Here is a 19,707-nt window from a genome sequence, read left to right on the forward strand (position 1 = left end):
TCAACTTCCTCCTTCCTCCTCAAGGCATTTGAATAGTCTCCGGCAAGGCTAAGAAGATGGTCACGATCTGATAGAAGATGTAAATAACTCAACTTCATCGTTCCCATTCCCTCCCTAATCACCTGTAAGTCAACACAAGAAGACTCTGCTTGAACTCCCTTATGTCTGTGCTGTAACTGAATCACCTGGATGTGATCCTCTATCATATGCCGCATCCTGTCATGATGAGATAATGAAGTCAAATACTGTCTTTGCTTACCTTCAGCTGGCTATACAAATCATGTGAAGTATTACCAACCTCAACCTCATGTGACGAAGCATCCAAATGTGCTTGGTACTCCCTCTTAGCAAAGTCTTGAATACTCAATGTCGGCTCATCTCTACTAGGTATCTCACCATCGTGCACAACAACATCCTCAAAATCATCTTCTGAACCCTCTACGCTATAGTTGCTGCCAGTCGTAACCAAACCATCCTGACTACCTGTGATATCACCCTCTGGCGACCTGTATACAACTCTCTCCACTTGAATATCAAGTTGACAGTTACTATCACTCTGCATAATATCCTTCACCACTTCCTCTTGTGGCGGAGTAGAATTTGAGACCTTAGCCTGGCTGTAAGCTAAATTCTCGAACTCCTCGTGCAAGCTCTTGGTAATTGTGTCATCTGCCTTGTGAGAAGATCTGCCAAATAGAAATCTAGTCAACTTGTTTGTGACTTGTTGCAACTCACTGTGTTTACCTGCTTGCTTCTGCATGGTAGCGCTATAGTTTAGGTACCTGTCAAATGTTCATCCGTCCTGTACATATGATGGTAATGAATTCCACTCATTCCTCGCTTGTCGGAGTTCAACTGCAATATCTGTTACCATAGCATCAGGTGTGAGTGCTGGAGTTTCTTCCTGGAATGTAGGATGTGTGGGTCTGTTAGCTGTCTTAGACTGTGTCCTTTGCCCATGTTGTGATCCTGGTATGCTCCTGTCATCCTTCTTGTTTTCCCCAATCAAATGTTGCATCATATCCTTCATTGCCTGTGTACTTGCCTCTATTGACTGTAGAAGTCTATCCTGATGTTGTAAAGCCTCATCATCTCTCATAATTCTAGGTGGGCTTTTAGAATGTCTTTCAACCATGTTCTCAACTGTGTTGGTTCCCTGTGTAAATAGAGCCCTTTCGTTTTTGCTCTTGTTAACTAAATTGAATGGTGGCTGCATAAACCCTATCAGGCTGGCAGGAAACCGCTCTGATACCACTGTAATGACCCCTACCAATAGGCCACTAAAAACCTCTAATGCTGAACTGAGAAATTTTGTCAAACACTAACATACAAGGGTCATATGACTGATATAGTATTTCAGTTTGCTTTAATGACTGTTTTCTTCAATTAGCATCAATGTGAATTTTTGCAAGAGGGCTCAAAATTGACTAAACAATGACCTAACATGAATGTGCAACTTATTTTGACAACATTCAATGCATATACATGACTAAAACTACTTGCAATACGCAGCTACAACAAATAGTAATTATGACAAACACTTTGGATGCAACCTATAATGGCGTTAATGCACTTATAGCTAAGTGGCATTAATACAAACACTTGGTATGCAAAATTATAACATTATTTATGCCAAAAAGAGAACCTACAGCCAATTGACATTTTGTCAAACAATTGGCATAGAAACTGATAAGCTGATCATGAATGATAAATACATATTCAATTACAACTATGTTAGACCAGCAACTTATGTCTCCTTTATTGCACATATAATGTCAACTACAATGCTAGTATGAAATGGCCAAGACTTTTGGCTTACATCTGCAAGAATAATGCTTAAATTTGATACAAACTTTCACCTACGGCCTTATCTTCTAATATGCATCTAAATGATAAAAATGCATAAAATATCCAAAAGAACCTGATTGTAGATGGCTGTAATAATTTTTACCAATGCTGCCTTTCACTTTGCTTTTTCAGATTTGCTTTTTTGCTTGCTTTTTCGGATCTGTTTTTCGAACTGCTTTTTCGAATCTGCTTTTTCGGATTTGCTTTTTTCCTCTTGCAACCAAAAACTCAAACTCTCAGGTAAGTATGAGTATACAAATTAAGTTCAACTTGAAAGGGCTGAGTGCCACTTCCAAAGGGCAGCCCTTCAGAGGATCTTTCACCCCCTTAGTTATGCAATCACTTGGGAGGTATCGTTCCCAATGATTAAGCTGAATACTTGTAGGCCTTCAAGCTCCACAAATGCTCAAGTAGACACAATAGAGAAAATAAACTTGGATGATAGATAATGAGCCCTCCATGCCTATATATTCTTTTTCTCCACTTTCTCCAGAAACTTCTAGAACATTATTTTATTTTATCTATTCAGTGACTTTATAAAATATTTTATAATTCAAGTCACTTTATTAAATTAATTAAATATAAAGTTATCTTTTAATATATATTTATTTGATAACTTTATAAATAATTAACTTAATACCACGTGTTTATTTAATTAAAATAATTAATTAGTCATCCTCATAAAATATTCATTATTTTGGACAATTTAATTAATTAAATTAAGTAAATCGAATTACTTCCAAAATGGAGACATGACAGCAAAAGTCTCGATAATTCATTTCAGCATCTGGTTACTGGCTAAAAAGTTTTGATAATTCATTTCAGCATCTAGGTACTGGGTAAAAAGTTTTGATAATTCATTTTGGCATCTGGTTATTAGATAAAAAGTTTTGATAATTCATTTTGACATCTGGGTGCTGGCCAAAAAGTTTTGATAATTCATTTTGGCAAGGGTTTGGAATAGTCCGGGAACCTACCATGGCTAGAAATAAAAATGGGTGCTCTAAGGTTTCATCTTCGTTAACAAACACAATTAAGATGCCTCTTGCCAAGACATTCAATCTTGCAGTTATGAGCAGCTACCATCAGTATTGTTCTCTGTCTAAGGAGATACGCAACCTCCTTTCCTTTACAAAATTTATGGGTGTACCTGACGCAGATGATAACTAGGCATCTACAAGCTCTTTTCAGCAGCAAAAAGAGAAAGAAATATTAAATGATAATGAAGAAGCCATTGGTCACAAAATGGAAGAGATTACAATTAGGGGACAAACCATTAGAGATGTTGGAAATGTGACACCAAGGTGTGAGGCCTATTCTGAAATTTGCAACAGCAGTTCAAATCATGAGGTAACATTTATTTCAAATGGAGGTAATGATGTTGATGATGGTATTCAACTAAAGAATGGAACAACAAGTAATACAGAGGGTTAGGATTGTTTTGGTGAGTTTGCACAAGAGAGTAATCCGGAAATAGGCTTTTTTGAGGCATTGGGTGATGAGACTTCATGTCATGATGAGTCTGATTTCTTAGACCATACCCTAGAAATCAGAGTAGTGTGTACTCATAGTGACACTGAATCCCAAGATCGTGATTCAGTTGTATGTGCAGACACATGGGGAGCTGATGAGAGTGAGCATAGTGTGGTCACAACAGTTTCATCATTGACAGAGGAGGTGGTCTTAGAGATACAAAGTTGCAGTACTATAAATGAGGATACATGCATTAGTGAATGCATACTGGATACCCCTTACAACGATGTACATGACTCCGACACAGTACTCTACCATAGCGCATATTCAGAGGTAGTACACATGCCTGAGAACTATCATTTTCAGACAACTATCATTTTCAGACTCCTCATCACTTGATTAGACAACTCAGGGTTGATGACGGGAGGGTAGACATAGTGGTTGAGCACTTTGATGTCACTCGATAGATGTTATCTACACTCAATTGGAGTGCTCTTATGACTGATGAGCAAGATAGTGGAGGATTTTCCATGGCAGATTTCCATGCTCTTCATAAGGCTATGGGGATATTGAAGCAAGACTTATACTATCCGTGTTGTGATAGTGCACTTCCATCTTCAAAGGATACAATTATTGACTGTAGGCACTTGGCTTAGCAGTTTGGGAGGATTGGTTGGTGGGACCAGCAAACAATCCAACATTATGTCAAGCAATTTCCGACATGGGCTATCACATCTATATCACAGAGACTTCATCCGGGATCATGGTTACAGGATGATGTGGGTATTAGCAGACATGATGCTTTGGATGATTATTACTTTCGTGGTGGTATCGTAGTGGTTGCGGAGAGATATGGCATGATAGAGGTTTTTAGTTATCCTTGTTTATACTTGATGGATGGGGATTTTTGTCCACTTTTTCATGTTATATTGAAAATTTGAAAATAACATTTGTTTTAACTTTTATTAGATCTGATCTTGTAGTGCATCTAGATGCTAGTGTTTATTGGAATTGAATCGAGTAGAAATCATTACTAATATTCCTACCAGGAATGATATGATACATGGCTGGGTTTCGATACCTTATGCTTAATTTAGCTCTTCCCTTAATTGGAACTCGCCTACCTTTCCTCCCTCTATTTTGTACCCATCCAATAGTGCATTTGCCTCCCAAATCAGACTGGATACAATCTATCTACAATTTGATAACTTTCAACACAGTAATCAACTAAAGGTGCTAATGGTACCTCAGAGGCTTCTCTAGAGGCAGTGGAAGCTTTTGGCCCAATATTGAGCCTACACTAAGGGATAAACTGCGAATCAACTCTGTTAGAGCAATGTGGAAAAATATAGCTGTCTTTGCAAGCAGATTGAAGATAAAAGCTTTTCTAAATTTGTGCGTGAATGATTTTTAGTTCCTTGTCTATCAGGAACAGTGAGCTGTAATGTTCCCCATTTTTTAGACCCTCAATGGAGTTCTTAGCTTTTCCTTCTCCGAAGGCTAAGTGGAGAAATAAATTAAATAAAAGTCAATAAATAAATAAATCTAAAGGTGACTTTATATTTAATTAACTTAATTTTCTAGAAGCACAACTAATTATTGTATTGGAAAGGGGGAAGCTTCTAGAGAGTGCATTTTGTAGAAGTACAACTAATTATTGGATTGGAAAGGGGGAAGCTTCTAGAGAGTGCAATTAAATAATATTTTATTTCCTTCTAAAAGGGTGAAGGAAAAGAGTAAATAGAGGCGAGAGCTTCATTGTTAGGCATCTAGTTATTGTCAGTTGCATTTGATATATACTTGGGAGAAGAACTAAGGGTTTCTAATTTTAGGTAGCCATTGGAGAGTGTCAATTCTTCATTGTTGCAACCATTTGAGGTGGTGAAATGTCCATTGAATTTGGCATTCATGAGAGCTTCATTTTGGAGTTCTATTCGTGCTTAAATTGGAGAATACATTTATTGCTGGTTGCTATAGTGCTGTGAACAGTGACGTGAACAGCACCTGTGCTACAGTACATGGCTTGGTTATGATTGCAATTTCATCTCCTTCATTGGGCGATTTGTATATCAGGTTCTATAATCAATTTGCATCATTTGAATTGGTCATTTGACATTGTAAAGGTGGCTGTCATAAGTAGCTGCAGATGCACATTTTATATCAGATTTATAATGTCATTTCTACTCAATTTTTTTTGGGGGTTGCAAAACAAAGAGCTTTGGAATATTATGTTAAGCATTGAATTAGACAATATTTCACTAAAGGAGTGATAAGTTGCAGGTTTATATATTTGATGTAATGTGCATGTTTATATCTTCCATGATTGACATAATAGTATGCATGCCAATTGTTTGACAAAATACCAATTGGCTGTAAGTGCACATTTTTCTTTTAGAATTCATCTATATGCATTTGAAAAGCCAAAGAGAATTGCATATGCATTTAGTTCTTTTCTTAGATATAATAGTAATCAATTATAGGCTTTTAGATTTCCTTTGATATCATTTTAAGCAAGCATAATCAGTCTGAAACTTAAAAACAACAAGCATAGAGATCGTATTGGAAGTGTTTGACAATTTCTTTGACCTACAAATCAACAAGTTGAGGTTCGAATTGACAAGTGATATTACAGTGGTATCAGAGCTTGCTTGCGAAGTGTTTGACGAAATGTCAAACAACTGAATTAGTAAAGAATTTGGTATTTGTTGAAGTTATAACCAGTTGGGGTTATTACATGAGGTCACTGCATTACTATCCTTGCAAAGTGAATTCCCACTGCTGAAGAGCTGATAATCTGGGCATACACATTGAAAAAGGCTTAGGTACTTTTTCAGAGACAGAGAGGACAAGAACCAAATCCTAAAGTGCAAACTACATAGGGTGAGACCTCAATAGCTGAGGTATGTCAGGATGCAAAGAGTGCTGTTTTAATTTATTGCCCTCAGGTGTACACTGTCAGTCTTGGGCACAAAAGGAATGAGACACCAGCCGTACACAGCCTCTTGGACAGACTTTAGCTAGATCTCCTTAATTGGAAATATTTCTATAGCTGATTGGGAGGTGGCAATGGCAAAGAAATTAAGGACATCTGGTCACAAAAGAATTTGATTTCTTCATTTTATTTTCCACAATTTCGCAGTATTTTCCAAATAGCTCTATGATTATGCCATTAGCTCTCTAAATTTTCTCTTAGCTACCATTGTTCTCTATTGCATTACTGAAAATTGCAAGTTTCATTACCCATTTTAGATTCTTTATAGAGTATTTGTAAGTTTGTAACTATTCATGTAGAAATATTATATTCTGTGCTTTTTGCAGTGATCACAGTTTTGAATAGCAGAAGTCCAGTCTTGTACATTTTTCTGTCCCACTTAGAAAAGGATAGCTACGAACAGCTTTTTAGATTAATAATGTATTCCTAGCTGTGTATTCATTATAGATCCTGGGTCAAAAGTATGTTATACATATTATTATGTATCCTCACAAATTTTGAAAGTAATGTGATTAAATTGGTAAACCCGTGTTTCTTTGTTTAGGAGAACTTGCAAAATTTAAGACAATACCTGTCAACTTCTGACCTGTTCTGGTGTGCTTGTGAGTTTAGTGATATTGTTTCTTGGAGCCTGTACAAAGCCACCCCATCTTTCAATGGTAACAGAATACATGGAAATGGGCTCTCTGTATCACCTAATACATACAAGTGGTCAAGGAAAGAAGTTCAGCTGGCGAAGAAGATTAAAGATGCTCCGTGATATCTGCAGGTTAGATGCTCTATACTTTTCTGCTAGATTTGGTTTGTCTCAAGTAATCACTACTTTTGGTAATATTTTTACAAAATCAACAAAGAAATTTGTTTTCGTTGAACATTGTATTGTGATTTTGAGTGTTAATAATTTAGTTGTTTTAATTATTCATTTTTTGTGCTCCATATCTCATTTAAAATTTACAGTGGCCCTTGGGCATGCTCTACTCGTAATGCTGCACAAACCTGTCCAACTGAAGATGTGATTGCAGTTTTCATCTTTGAAACACCTCAAATGACTCGTAAAGAAATCCTTCCTTCACTAATTCGTTCAACTCCAAAAAGCTTTATCGACAATATTTAATTTCATTTATTTTGTAATAAAGCCAAGACTCTAGGAAAACTTCACAGTGAAGGCACATTAACCACCCCTGATAAATTACAAAATTGCAGGAATCACGATTAGAGAGATAATCTCTGTATCAAGTCTAAAGTAAAATGAAAAACCCATGGGAAACTTCATTTAGATGATTCTGGTGGGGAGAGTACCATATTTATTGCAAAGGATAAACTTCAATAATAATACTACTTAAAATGTTGCAGCTGTAAGAACTAATATTATATACCATACAAGTCATCTATCTATTCCAAACTACTAGTGATGACATTGATGAGCTAAACAATTTTTTTGTCACTTTTCATTGCATGTATCCATGATGAGAACAATTTTGCCATCGTAAGAAAATTAAAGGTTCTGCGTTTTTGACTCCAAAAGAAACCCTTACATCACTGCTGAATAGGTAACTTGAAGGCAAAGGAATTAAACAATTACACAAAAATGAAAGATTTTATTGCAAACTGTTAAACCTGTCTATTGCAAAATTTCCACAAAATTCGAAAAATGCCGTTGACTCCAAAAATTTAGACAATTTGATACATGAGAAAAAGATAAAAAAGTGAATTGAAATTATTAATAGCCCTTGAACTTCACTGCTGCAAAGTTTCAAGCACAAAAGAATGATAACGTGATCAGGTTTCTGTATTTTCCTTTTTTATATTTAACAAGGAGCCTCCTCATTTGTTTGTTGCAAACTTATTTCTAGTTTCAAACATTAGGGCAACAGTCACTTCATTGCATTTTTTTTTGCTGACTTGTAAGCATTATAAGATGATTCTTTCATAGAAGGCACCTTGTTTTAAACTTGATGGATATAATGGTGTAATGGGCATCCTGGAAATGCCCAAGAACTGAACTAACTGCTGATAAAGATTTTAATGTTTTTGCATAGATTTTGAAACCACATAACATGAACAAGAAGGAATTTATGCAAACTGAAGATTGAACTACTGTTGAAATAATATTAGTTTTTAAACTAATAAAATTAAACACATAGCAAACTCCCTAATTACTTCAGCATTATAACATGATATTCCAGTAATGACTTCCCATCTTGCTGCTATAGTAATATGAATAGTGCCGTGCTACAGTGCTGCTATAATAAAAAACTACCTTCAATCAGTCCAAGACCCTCATAAAATCATCCCTCCACAATGGCATAAGTATCGGACAAGAAGTGAGAATGATATGAGCGAACACCCAATCTGCCTGTAGCTGGAAATGCGCCCACGCTGCCTATTAATGAAACTGATAGCAATGAATTCCAAAGGCCAAACCCCAAGGGAATGACGTCTGGAATGTCACAAGAGAGGATAGGCGTCCTCTAATGCCCAAAACATATTTGTAACTCACACATCTATTTTCTTCTCATATCCAACCTACCTAACAATAGCCACAAGCTCTCCTTTTATTCCTACTTCATAGGGTCGACCACTTTTCACAAGCAATGTGGGATAAATAAAATAAAAGGCTAACGGTCACACAACTGGACAACTTCTAAAGAGGGGACATTTTAGTCCGCCCCCCTTGAAATTGCTTGTCCTCAAGCAATCTTAGTCTTGTTTGTTGTAACACCTGCTCGCTCTCCCAAGTAGCATCTTCCTCTGGCAGGGCCCTCCATTTGACTAAATATTCTTTAATTAACCTATTCCATAGAGTCCTCTCCTTGGTATCTATAATAGCCTTAGGAATTAGTATGAGCTTCCCCTCCTCATCTGATGGTGGCAAATCTGCAGAAGGCACAATTCTTTGACCGATGGCTTTCTTAAGCCTTGACATGTGAAACACATTATGCACCCGACTACCCTCTGGAAGCTCAATCTCGTAGGCAACCTTGCCCAACCTGCGAATCACTCTATAGGGACCATAAAACCTAGGCTTCAACTTTTCTATTCCACTCTTCCTGAGTGATGACTGTTTGTATGGTTGTAGCCTCAAGTAAACCATATCCCCAACCTCAAAGTTGTGCTTTATCCGATGTTGGTCAGCATACAATTTCTGCTGATTTTGGGCTTGCTGTATATTCTCCTTGAGCACCCGCAGAATATCCAGACTATCCTGCAAGAAGTTTTTCGCTTTGGGCACTCTATTGTCCCCCAAAACCAGATCCATGAAACTAGGTTCTTCATAACCATACAATGCCATGAATGGAGTCATCTTGATGGATATATGATAAGTGGTGTTATAACAGTACTCTCCCATATGTAGCCATTTGACCCAAGCCCTTTGTTGTGCAATCACATAGTTCCTCAAATACCCTTCCACCCATTTATTCACAATCTCTGTCTACTCATCTGTCTACGGATGATAACTAGTGCTAGGTGTAAGATCTGTACCACACAACCCAAACAATTCCTGCCAAAAAGCACTCATAAATTTACTATCCCGATCATTGACAATGAAACTAGGTAGCCCATGTAACCTGAATATCTCTCTGAAGAAAAGATCGGCCACCTGTGCTGCTATGTAGGTGGATGGAATAGAAAAGAAGTGAGCAAACTTCGTTAGCCGGTCAACTATCACATAGATGCAATCTCTCCCTTGTATTGGTGGTAACCCAGTGATGAAGTCCATAGAAATACTTTCCCATTTCCTATCCGGAATGGGTAAAAGTTGTAACAACCTTGCAAGATGTGTGCTCTCCCTTATTTTGCTAACAAACTGCACACTTCTTGACATGCTTCTGAACATCATCCTTGAGCCCTTTTCATGTGAATCTCTCACAAATCTGCCTGCAGGTCTTAAAGACCCCTGGATGTCCAGTTGTAGTTGCATCATGAAATGCCTTCAGTTTACCTCCCTAAACTGTGATGAATGAATCAAATATATCCTACCTTGAAACTTGATCAAACTGCCCACCACCACATAACGATCATCCTGTATGGTGCTTGCAATCACTTCAGGAGCCCAAGTGTCCCTTGCATACTCTGCAATAATCCTATTTCTCCAATAATCTCAGCTAGAGCACAAATATGAGGTCTTCGGGATGAAGCATCTGCCATCACATTCTTCTTACCTTTGACAAACTCAATGTCAAAATCATAGGCCTGCAGCGTCATAATCCACTTCTGTTGTCTATCATTCAAATCACCTATCTTATGAAGTATTTGGTGCTATTGTGATCAGTCTTGATAACAAACTTCCCCCCAACTAGGTAGGACCAAAACTTGGCCAATGCATGCATAATAGCCAACATCTCTTGATCATAGATGGAATAGCTCCTCTCCACTCCACAGAGCTTCCTACTCTCAAAACCAATGGGATGCTTCTGCATCAAGACTGCCCCAATCCCATCACCTGACGCATCACAATGAAGCTCAAATGGTTTCGTGAAGTCCAATAGAGCTAATATTGGACATGATGACATTACTCTTGAAATGATCGAAGCATCTCTGAGCTCCCCTTGTCCATGCAAAGGCCCCTTTCCTGGTAAGGTCTGTCAAGGGTGCAGGAGTTTGTGAAAATCCCTTAATAAATCTCTTATAAAACCCGCAAAGACCAAAGAATCCCTTAAGTTGTGTAAGGTTCGTAGGAGTAGGCCAATCAACAATAGCCCTAATCTTTTCAGCTATGTTAGCCCAGGTTTTCGAGACGGGGGGACGTGGGAACGAGGAAATGGGTTTCTGGGACGGATTTTTTTTTCTTGGAACAGGGGATGTTAGGGGACGTCAGTGGGAACAGTTATATAAAAAGTAGGGAAAATTTTAAATATACAGGGAAATTTTAAATATTCATATAAAAACATGGATAACGCATGCTTATATAAATTATAGAACCTTAATATATAATGTTTGTGTTAAATAATTTAACTTTAGAGTTCACATTAGAGTGGAAATCAAACAAATTATCAAAATTGAAACATTAATTTATTGGGACAGCCAAGGGAAAGGTTTCCAGAAGTTTCCGAGTTTCTGGGACAGGGGGATGGGGATGGGGTCAATTTTTGCCAGAAACGCATCCCCCGGTAACATAGCTTTTTAGGATCTACCCGAACTCTATCTGCATTGATGATATGCTCAAGGAATAGTAACTCAGTCAACCCAAATTCGCACTTAGATTCCTTGGCATATAGTGACTCTTTCTTCAAAATGGACAACATCATCTCAAGATGTTATAAATGCTCCTCCCAAGTCTTACTGAAGACCAAAATGTCATCAAAGAAAATTAGGACAAATCTCCTAAGCTGCCCCTTGAATACCTGATTCATGCAACTCTGGAACATAGTAGGGGCATTGGTTAGCCCAAATGGCATAACCAAAAACTCGTAGTGATTATAGTGTCACCGAAAAGTTGTCTTCTCAATGTCCCCCTCCCTCATCCTGATCTGATGATATCCTGACCGTAAATCAATCTTCGTAAAAAAGCATGCACCATGCAACTCATCAATCAGCTCATCTATCTGTGGGATGGGATATCTATTCTTAATGATCTTATTTAATGCCCTATAATCGATGCACATGCGTATCGTCCCATCCTTCTTCTTTACCAACACTACTGCTGAAGCAAAGGGGCTCTTACTAGGCCTAATATGCCCCATCTCCAATAAATCCTTAATTGCCTTTTCTATCAGTTTCATTAACAGGCAGTGTGGGTGCATATGCCTAAAATGCCTAAAATGCCTATATGCCTATATGCATAACTTTATAAGCATTAAGGCATATAGGCATTTATAGGGACATTACAAATGGCTTTTAGGCATTTTAGCTGCAAATATGAGAACCTTAATCTGTGAATGCAAAATACCTTGGTCAATGCTCTACAGTAAGATAATTACAAGATTTCATTAATTTTTTTGGAAACACTCACACAACTATATCTATGTATGTTTATGCGAGTGCATCCTAGATCAAAATTGGCTTGGATTCTATGAATGCTCCTCCCATATGAATGTGATACATGAAGAACTTGTTGCATACTCCTTTTATTTTTCAGTACAAAGTTGTCATGTTGACTGGGTATGGTGTTTTTTCCTTATATGATCTTGCTAGATTTGTGTCAATGTTGGTTTCAGTTCCTCTTAGCAATTCACTATCTTGAACTAACTTCAACATTTTTGTCTTGATGTGATAATATTTCAAACATATGGCCACCTCCATGTTAAATATTTAAAGGGGCATGATGTGCATACAGCGAATGAACATAGTGCACCGAGATCTGAAAAGTGCAAATTGCCTGGTTGACAAACACTTGACAGTCAAAATCTGTGACTTCGGCCTTTCACGGATAGCAACAAACCTTCCCATGAGGGATACAGTAGCTGGTGGAACTCCTGAGTGGATGGCCCCAGAACTTCTGAGAAATGAGCCATTTACATACAAGTGTGACATATTTAGTCTAGGGGTGATAATGTGGGAGTTGTGTACATTAAAACGTCCATGGGAAGGCATGCAGCCAATGCAGGTAAGTGATGTAATTTTGCAGCTTTTCATTTAAAGGCCTGGGGTTTCAGTGCCTTATTATTTTTCATGTCAATGAGTAGAAGACTTCTTTTATATTCCATCTGTACTTATTGCACATAAAGATTGTTGCTACAGTATCATTTAAATATCATATTTGAGACATGGAATTTCTTATAGAGAAAAGGCAGTTTAGATGCTTTTCTGATATCAATATTATTTAGTGTTATCTAATATCCTTTTGAATGCTTTTATCAGGTAGTTTATTCTGTTGCCCACACTGGTGCACTGTTGGACATACCTGAAGGCCCTATTGGCAAATTGATATCAGGTACACATTGTGATTGAGTGAATGATGAACTCAAATCTTTATATTTTTTTGTAGCGAGCCTTATTTTCTTTTCTTCCGTCAATTCCCAGACTGCTGGGCTGATGCAGATGATAGACCTGGTTATGAGGAGATTTTCACCCGTCTACATGAGTGTGAATTTTTGATAAGCTGAAAGTACATTTGGAATGGCCAATGTACATACAATTGAGAATTGTATAGAAGAAAGACTGATATTGAAGTCATCACCTTTGGCAGGCCAGATACATAACTCAAATTATCAAAAATTTTGTGAGATGTATTATAAGAAAAGTAATTTTTCTAGTCATTTACTTCGAGTAAGGAATGCTATAAAAGTTAGTGCCCTGATTCACATTAATTTTCTTTTTTTCTGATTCTGCTCATTTAAGCTTCATTGACTTCCATCCCCTTACAGCTTCAAGTGGTAGCAGCGTGTAAAGGGGAGAATAAATATGCTTTTTTTCAAAGCAGTGGTGTCAGTGATGTGAGGTTGTATCAATCTCAAATTACAGTTTTTTAGGCACTGTATCATGCAATAAAAGAATGAGAATCAACCTTTTGATATCCTATTCTTACCTACTTATTTGTGAAAATGCAATTAGCACGCTTATATAGAGAAGTAAATGTGTTGTAGTTATGCCCATGTATTTCCATTGCGAATTTTATTTTGGAGTTCTCAAAGTCAATTCTCATCCTATGATAGCCATGACGTGGGATTTAATTTACAATCTAGTAGGTTGGGATTATTAAGTATCCACAAAAGAGTTCTTTCCAAATAAAATTGCTTTTCAATGTTCTACCAGCAGTTTATTTTCTAATAGTATTAGACAATAGAAAAGGGCAGAGTGTGAAAAGACAGTGAAGTAAAATGTTTTAGACGTCCCCAGACAATTTTGGCTGGCTTAATACTTTAAAAACACTGGCATAGCTGATTTCACATTTAACTTAGGGATTGGAATGTCCGATTTTTTCTATAATATCTAAAGACATGCATGTAACAATTTGGAGGATCCCACCAATTTCTTTAGGGCAAAATGAATGTTCTTGATAAGACATTTTAGTTATACGCTGTGCCGGCAGGCTCTAAGAGAGAATTTTAACTTTTTGGACAGAAATATCATATTATATTTTCAAAACATTGACTAGACCACAATTTTAAAACCCATGGATGTACGTGAGACAACTTCTCTAGTTCAAAACCTATAGGTTATTGCTATAGTTTTCTTTTGGGCGCACATAATAAATAAGACAGGACTCACCATATCTAAGGAAAAGTAACACTGCAAACAGAGGTGGTGAAACAAGACCATAATACTCATCAACGGATAAGGCTAATTTGTATCTTATTTTAAGATACTGAAATTCTATTGTTTTTCTGGAAAGGATTAAATATAATTTTTTTATATGAAATGCTTATAAAGTTATGCTCCCACATCATGACAGGAGAGAACTAGAAAGTTATCAATAAGGTGAATAAACATCAGATCATACAAACAGATCATTATCCAGTTCTTCAAGAAGCTTACATACAAATAGATTCCAAATATAATTCCTCGATTATTATTCTGGATTCAACGTGCACTTTTAAGCATCGAGATGACCTTAATCATACCCATGGGAGGAGGAGAAGGACCAGTCCATCAAAATTGCTTGCATTTTTGTCAGAGATTATGAAGCCTATACCTTGTACAAGGTGTTTTACTAGACGTGTTCAGTGTTTGCTTTAGTTGAGATCTGCATAACAAGCTTAGCATTTTGCAGGAGTTATTTCCACACAATCCATGATATATTTTGCAATTTTCATGCATATTTTTTCCAGGTTAGCATACCATTGACTGCTTAAGAATTATTTGTTGTTGATCAACAATGTTACTGGAATTTTCTAACCTGACCGTTTATAGCTTACATCTTTTCAGATTGTTTCATCACAAGTATGGAGCAATTTGGGAGAGAACACTCTCAACATATGGATTAAATTAAAATATTCTCTTTCCTGGGAAAATTTAATTATCTCTGAGAGAAGTGTCAGTTTAAATTTTTGGCAATTGTAATAAATATTACAGAGATGATGAGTTGTCTGTGGAAAGCATTGAGGAGCTCTAGAACTGGGCATGAGAGGGGTTGTGAGAAGCATGCAGGAAGATAAATGGTTGCCTTGGAATATTATGACGGTTCCATTTACAAGACCTAATTCTAAACCTCTTACGTGGAGAGTTTAGAGGAGTTTGAACTGGTTTGCGAAAATTACGAGTGTTAGATTGAACTCTTGGGGAGAAATTTATCTTATTCTGATGAATGAATGAATGCTTTTAATAATGTCCTCAAGGCCTAACAGCCTATGGGTCGATCTATAAACAACCTATGGGAAGGTATCATACTATTTGGACCAAGAGTTGTAGATTTATCTTTGCTCACACTTCGGTATTCAGTATTATATTTTGCCTTGATTCTGGTACTTAATGCTTTTCTTCTTTCGTCAAGAATAAATTGTTAGTCCTCCGTATGTCTTGGTGTGATTGGCTTTGTACTATGTAGATCTATTTATAATCATGGTATTGTCTCTGCATTATTTGTCCAATTTATCTACAAGTGAAACACTTATCATAATTGAGTGTTATGAATTTAATCTAGAAAAAAACTCACAAATATCTGGAACAAAATTATTGAAATAATGGGATCTGTTAGACTAATAAGGTGTTTTCTTATTAACTCTATTTTTCTTAAGCTAAACTTTAGGCCTATAATAATTATTTTGTTAGTTATTATCATCGAACCTAGGTTTTACCTTTTAGAATTTTGATCTACTTCATAAGGATTGATCTCTTTTTGTAATTCACTCAATATGTTTTTGTTTGTTTCAATTGCATTTTCTCCTCTCTCATGGATTTGTGAAATCCAACTTCCATAGCGTTGCTCCTCTCCTTCTCTGACAGGTGTTTATATGTGATTTTTGAGAGTTGTGGGGTTGAGCTTTCATCAACTTCAATAGTGCAGGTCATCAATTTGAGTCCCTGTGGGGTTGAACTTTCATCAACTTCAACATTGTATCAGAGCACAGGTCATCAATTCAAGTCCCTCAAAGCCTTTTGACGCTTCATTTGCGTAGGTGAGGATAATGAACATGGTATGTAGTGGGTGCCCACATGATACGTGGTTGTATTCAACTTCATTATGTGAGAGCGAGGGGCGGGGGGGGGGGGAGAGAGGGATGGTAGTGACTATATCCCCGACAATAGCGCAGGTCATCTGTTCGAGTCCCTATGGGGTTGAACTTTTATAAACTTCAACATTGTATCAGAGCACAGGTCATCAATTTAAGTCCCTCAAAGCCTTTTAACCCTTCATTTGCATAGGTGAGGATAATGAACATGGTTTGTAGTGGGTGCCCACATGATATGTGGTTGTATTCAACTCCATTATGTGAGGACGGGGGATCGGGGAGGGGGAAGACAGGGTGGTATCCCTGACAAGATCCCTCTCCACCACTAGTATGTGCTATTGGTGTGATGGTAAAATCTACAAGATCTATGAAATGACATTATGGAGTACGACACTAACCACGAAGTTTTACACTCTTGTAAGATGAGTTTAGTAGCGCAAATAGTAAAAGGTGGAATTTCAAGAATAGAGGGATGGGGTGAGTTCTATTATGCTAATTGATTTTGAAAATATAAACATTATCACTATCTACTTTGAAAAGGTCCAAGTCCATTTTTAGTTGAATCCATTTCTTATATGCTTTATTGACTAATTAAGACATCTTCTCGATTAAAGAATATAGATCTTTCAAAGTGAGAGTTGTGGGTGACAATGAGAATGTGAATGGGGTTCCTTATTGCTAGGAGCCCTTCCCAATCCAATAGAGACAATGGAGGATTTGTAGGTAAGAAATTTGGTTTGACATTATTCATTATTCCAAACTCTTCAATTTGTTTTGACATTATTCATTATTCCTAACTCTAAAATGATTGAGGAATTGAGTTTTGAGAAGCATAAACTAAAAAATGTCGCTATTTTTCTCACTACACAAGATTCCACAAGGATGCTTGTTAGGCAATTTCTTATCTGTTGGTTTTATATGATGTGCGTTCAAATACTAGGTTTTTATTTTTATTTTCTTTGTAAGATTCAAAATGGATTGTTTATCATCATAGCCAGTTTGAGGTTAAAACAAAGAGAGGTCTAAGCCATCAATGATGCTTCTTTTGGGGCCATAGGGTATAGTCTAGAAGCCAATATCCAAGAAATTACAGATCTTGCATGCCTTATATAGGTTAGCATAAAAAATGCACCCCGTGCTTTGGAGATGGATTCCTAAAACCCTAGAATCTGTCGAGAGCACTTAGAATATATGAAACATCTATGATTCTTCCCCAAATTGATGTTTGTGTGATCCTTGTTATTAAGCTAAGCATAGATTGTTTGAACCTTCATAGTATAGATTTGGAGGAACATTTTAAATGCCCTATTCAATTTTTGGGTTGTCCCAATGCTTGTTTCTGCTGCAAACAAGGAGTGCACATTAGGAAAATGTACCTAATCCTTGAGAAAAAATAGAGGGAGGGTAGGCAACATGAGTCAATTGCCCAACCCTACTACCTGCAATGTTGCCAATTAGGCTTTGTCAACGCCCATTCCTCCCCTTGACCATGCTCATCCTTCCCCAACCAACCCCTCCCAATCTTTGACCATCAAATATACCCTTTAAGCCAATGCCCTTGCTCCCATACCTTCCTTGGCTAAGGTAATTGAGTCATTCTCCCCTACGGATGTGTGATGATCCTAGAATGTAAATACATACTAATTCAAGAGTTCTTATGGTCTTATCCATAATTCAAATAATGATATTGGTGCCTCGCAATAATGGTTATACAATGATTAATAATAACAATATACAAGAAACCCCTAATCTTCAGTATAAATTTAGATATAAGTATAGCGTAACAAATATTGGAAATGGTATTAGAAAATACTCCCACTAATTGTAATGTCCCCGATTTTTAATAAAATATTTTAACTAGGTTAATTAATTAAATGGTCCTAAAAAATAAATAATATCACAAGGACTTATATAATTAATTGATTTAATTAATAAAGGGGCCAATTTTTATTAATTATCTGTAGGTTTTTGTCGTCTTGGCATTCTTTGTAAACCCTCAAGATTTTTCTCAAAAAGAGTATTTATGTTCGACATATAGGAAGTTGTTAGTATGTCATTTGGATTATTTCTTTGTACTATGAATTCTTGTTGGAGTTTAGTATCGTTCATCATTTCGAAAGTGGAAGATCTTCCCTACTTAGCTTTTGATTTCAATGTGATTTAACCCTCACTTTATTCCGTCTATGTATTACTTTGCACATCTGGAGTGCCATTATTGTTTGCAATTGAAATGCATAATTGACATTAATTTGCTAGTCTTTATCTGTGTGGATCAATTTTATTCATTGGTTGTGGCACATTTGGCATTTGTTTGGTGTTTCTACAATTAATGATCTCTTCTACACACATCCATCATTTCCAGATTCCATACCCAACATACATTGAAGGGGCCTCAAACTCCCACCATTCCACTCATTGTACATTGCAATTGGAAGAACACTCCCCTAGTGGTCGTATAACCTACAAGTTTTACAACATATACCAAATAAGTGTAGCTACCATCCTAATATCCATTGTACACTACAATTACCCCACATCGTATGCATGTTCCCTTACATATTACACTCACCTCTCCTCCTATCTATACACCCACCCCTCATGTTTGTATGCCCAAGACATCATACTACGTCTTACCCACAATGTAGAACTTGCTTCCACTATAAAATGTCTCTAACCCACACATTACAATCTCACAACAACTATCAGATGATCACCATGTCTTTATTGTATGACATGTAAATTTGATGCTTTCTTTTTGGTTAGTGTGCTAGAGTGACGTCCTGATTGCAATAGAATACTACAATGGTATCCGCGCTAGTGATTGTCCCAACTTGTATATGGAGAATTGAGAGTTTGGACTTGGATCACACTATGACATCCAACAATGCCATATGGTCTCTATCTCAAATTTCTGTCAATTGGAAGACACATATGTTGGTTTAATACTCCAAGAACATTTTCACATACATATTGATGGATGACAACATTCATGACAACCGATACAAGATAGTTTATGACATCATCTGCTACAAAGACATAATCTATTTGGCACCTAAGTCCAAGATGGAGGAAATGATCCTAGAAGAAGACACTTGGACAAATATCATTGAACCAACACTCGATGACCAATTTGATGGAAATAAGAAATCTACCTGATACCCTCCAAATAAGTAGGCTCTACCAGAGTTTTTCAACTTCTTAATGATGTGGACTTGATCGAGGATTATTTGCAGAAGCAATCTTTATAATTGGTTGAATATGGAGTTTACCCTTTGGGTGGGATTGAGACATACATGATTGCCACCTCTTCGTATGAGGGTCATCCGCATGGAAACTGCAAGT

General features: G+C 36.8%; 1 protein-coding gene across 3 annotated transcripts in view; it reads left to right on the forward strand.

The window, feature by feature from the left end:
• The window catches only part of LOC149566727 (putative serine/threonine-protein kinase SIS8), a 256,215-nt gene extending 242,446 nt beyond the window's left edge, over positions 1-13,769 (forward strand). For all 3 annotated transcript variants that reach the window (XM_089820069.1, XM_089820068.1, XM_089820070.1), the window contains 4 exons: positions 6,926-7,082; positions 12,572-12,860; positions 13,115-13,187; positions 13,277-13,769. In XM_089820069.1, coding sequence (XP_089676195.1) covers positions 6,926-7,082; positions 12,572-12,860; positions 13,115-13,187; positions 13,277-13,359 — 602 coding nt within the window. In that variant the 3' untranslated portion in view covers positions 13,360-13,769. The remainder of the gene's footprint in view (positions 1-6,925; positions 7,083-12,571; positions 12,861-13,114; positions 13,188-13,276) is intronic.
• The last annotated feature ends 5,938 nt before the right edge of the window (positions 13,770-19,707 follow it).

Source organism: Cupressus sempervirens, chromosome 3 (assembly GCF_028749045.1).
Source record: "Cupressus sempervirens isolate cs-2001-9-10 chromosome 3, ASM2874904v1, whole genome shotgun sequence".
Taxonomy (NCBI): domain Eukaryota; kingdom Viridiplantae; phylum Streptophyta; class Pinopsida; order Cupressales; family Cupressaceae; genus Cupressus; species Cupressus sempervirens.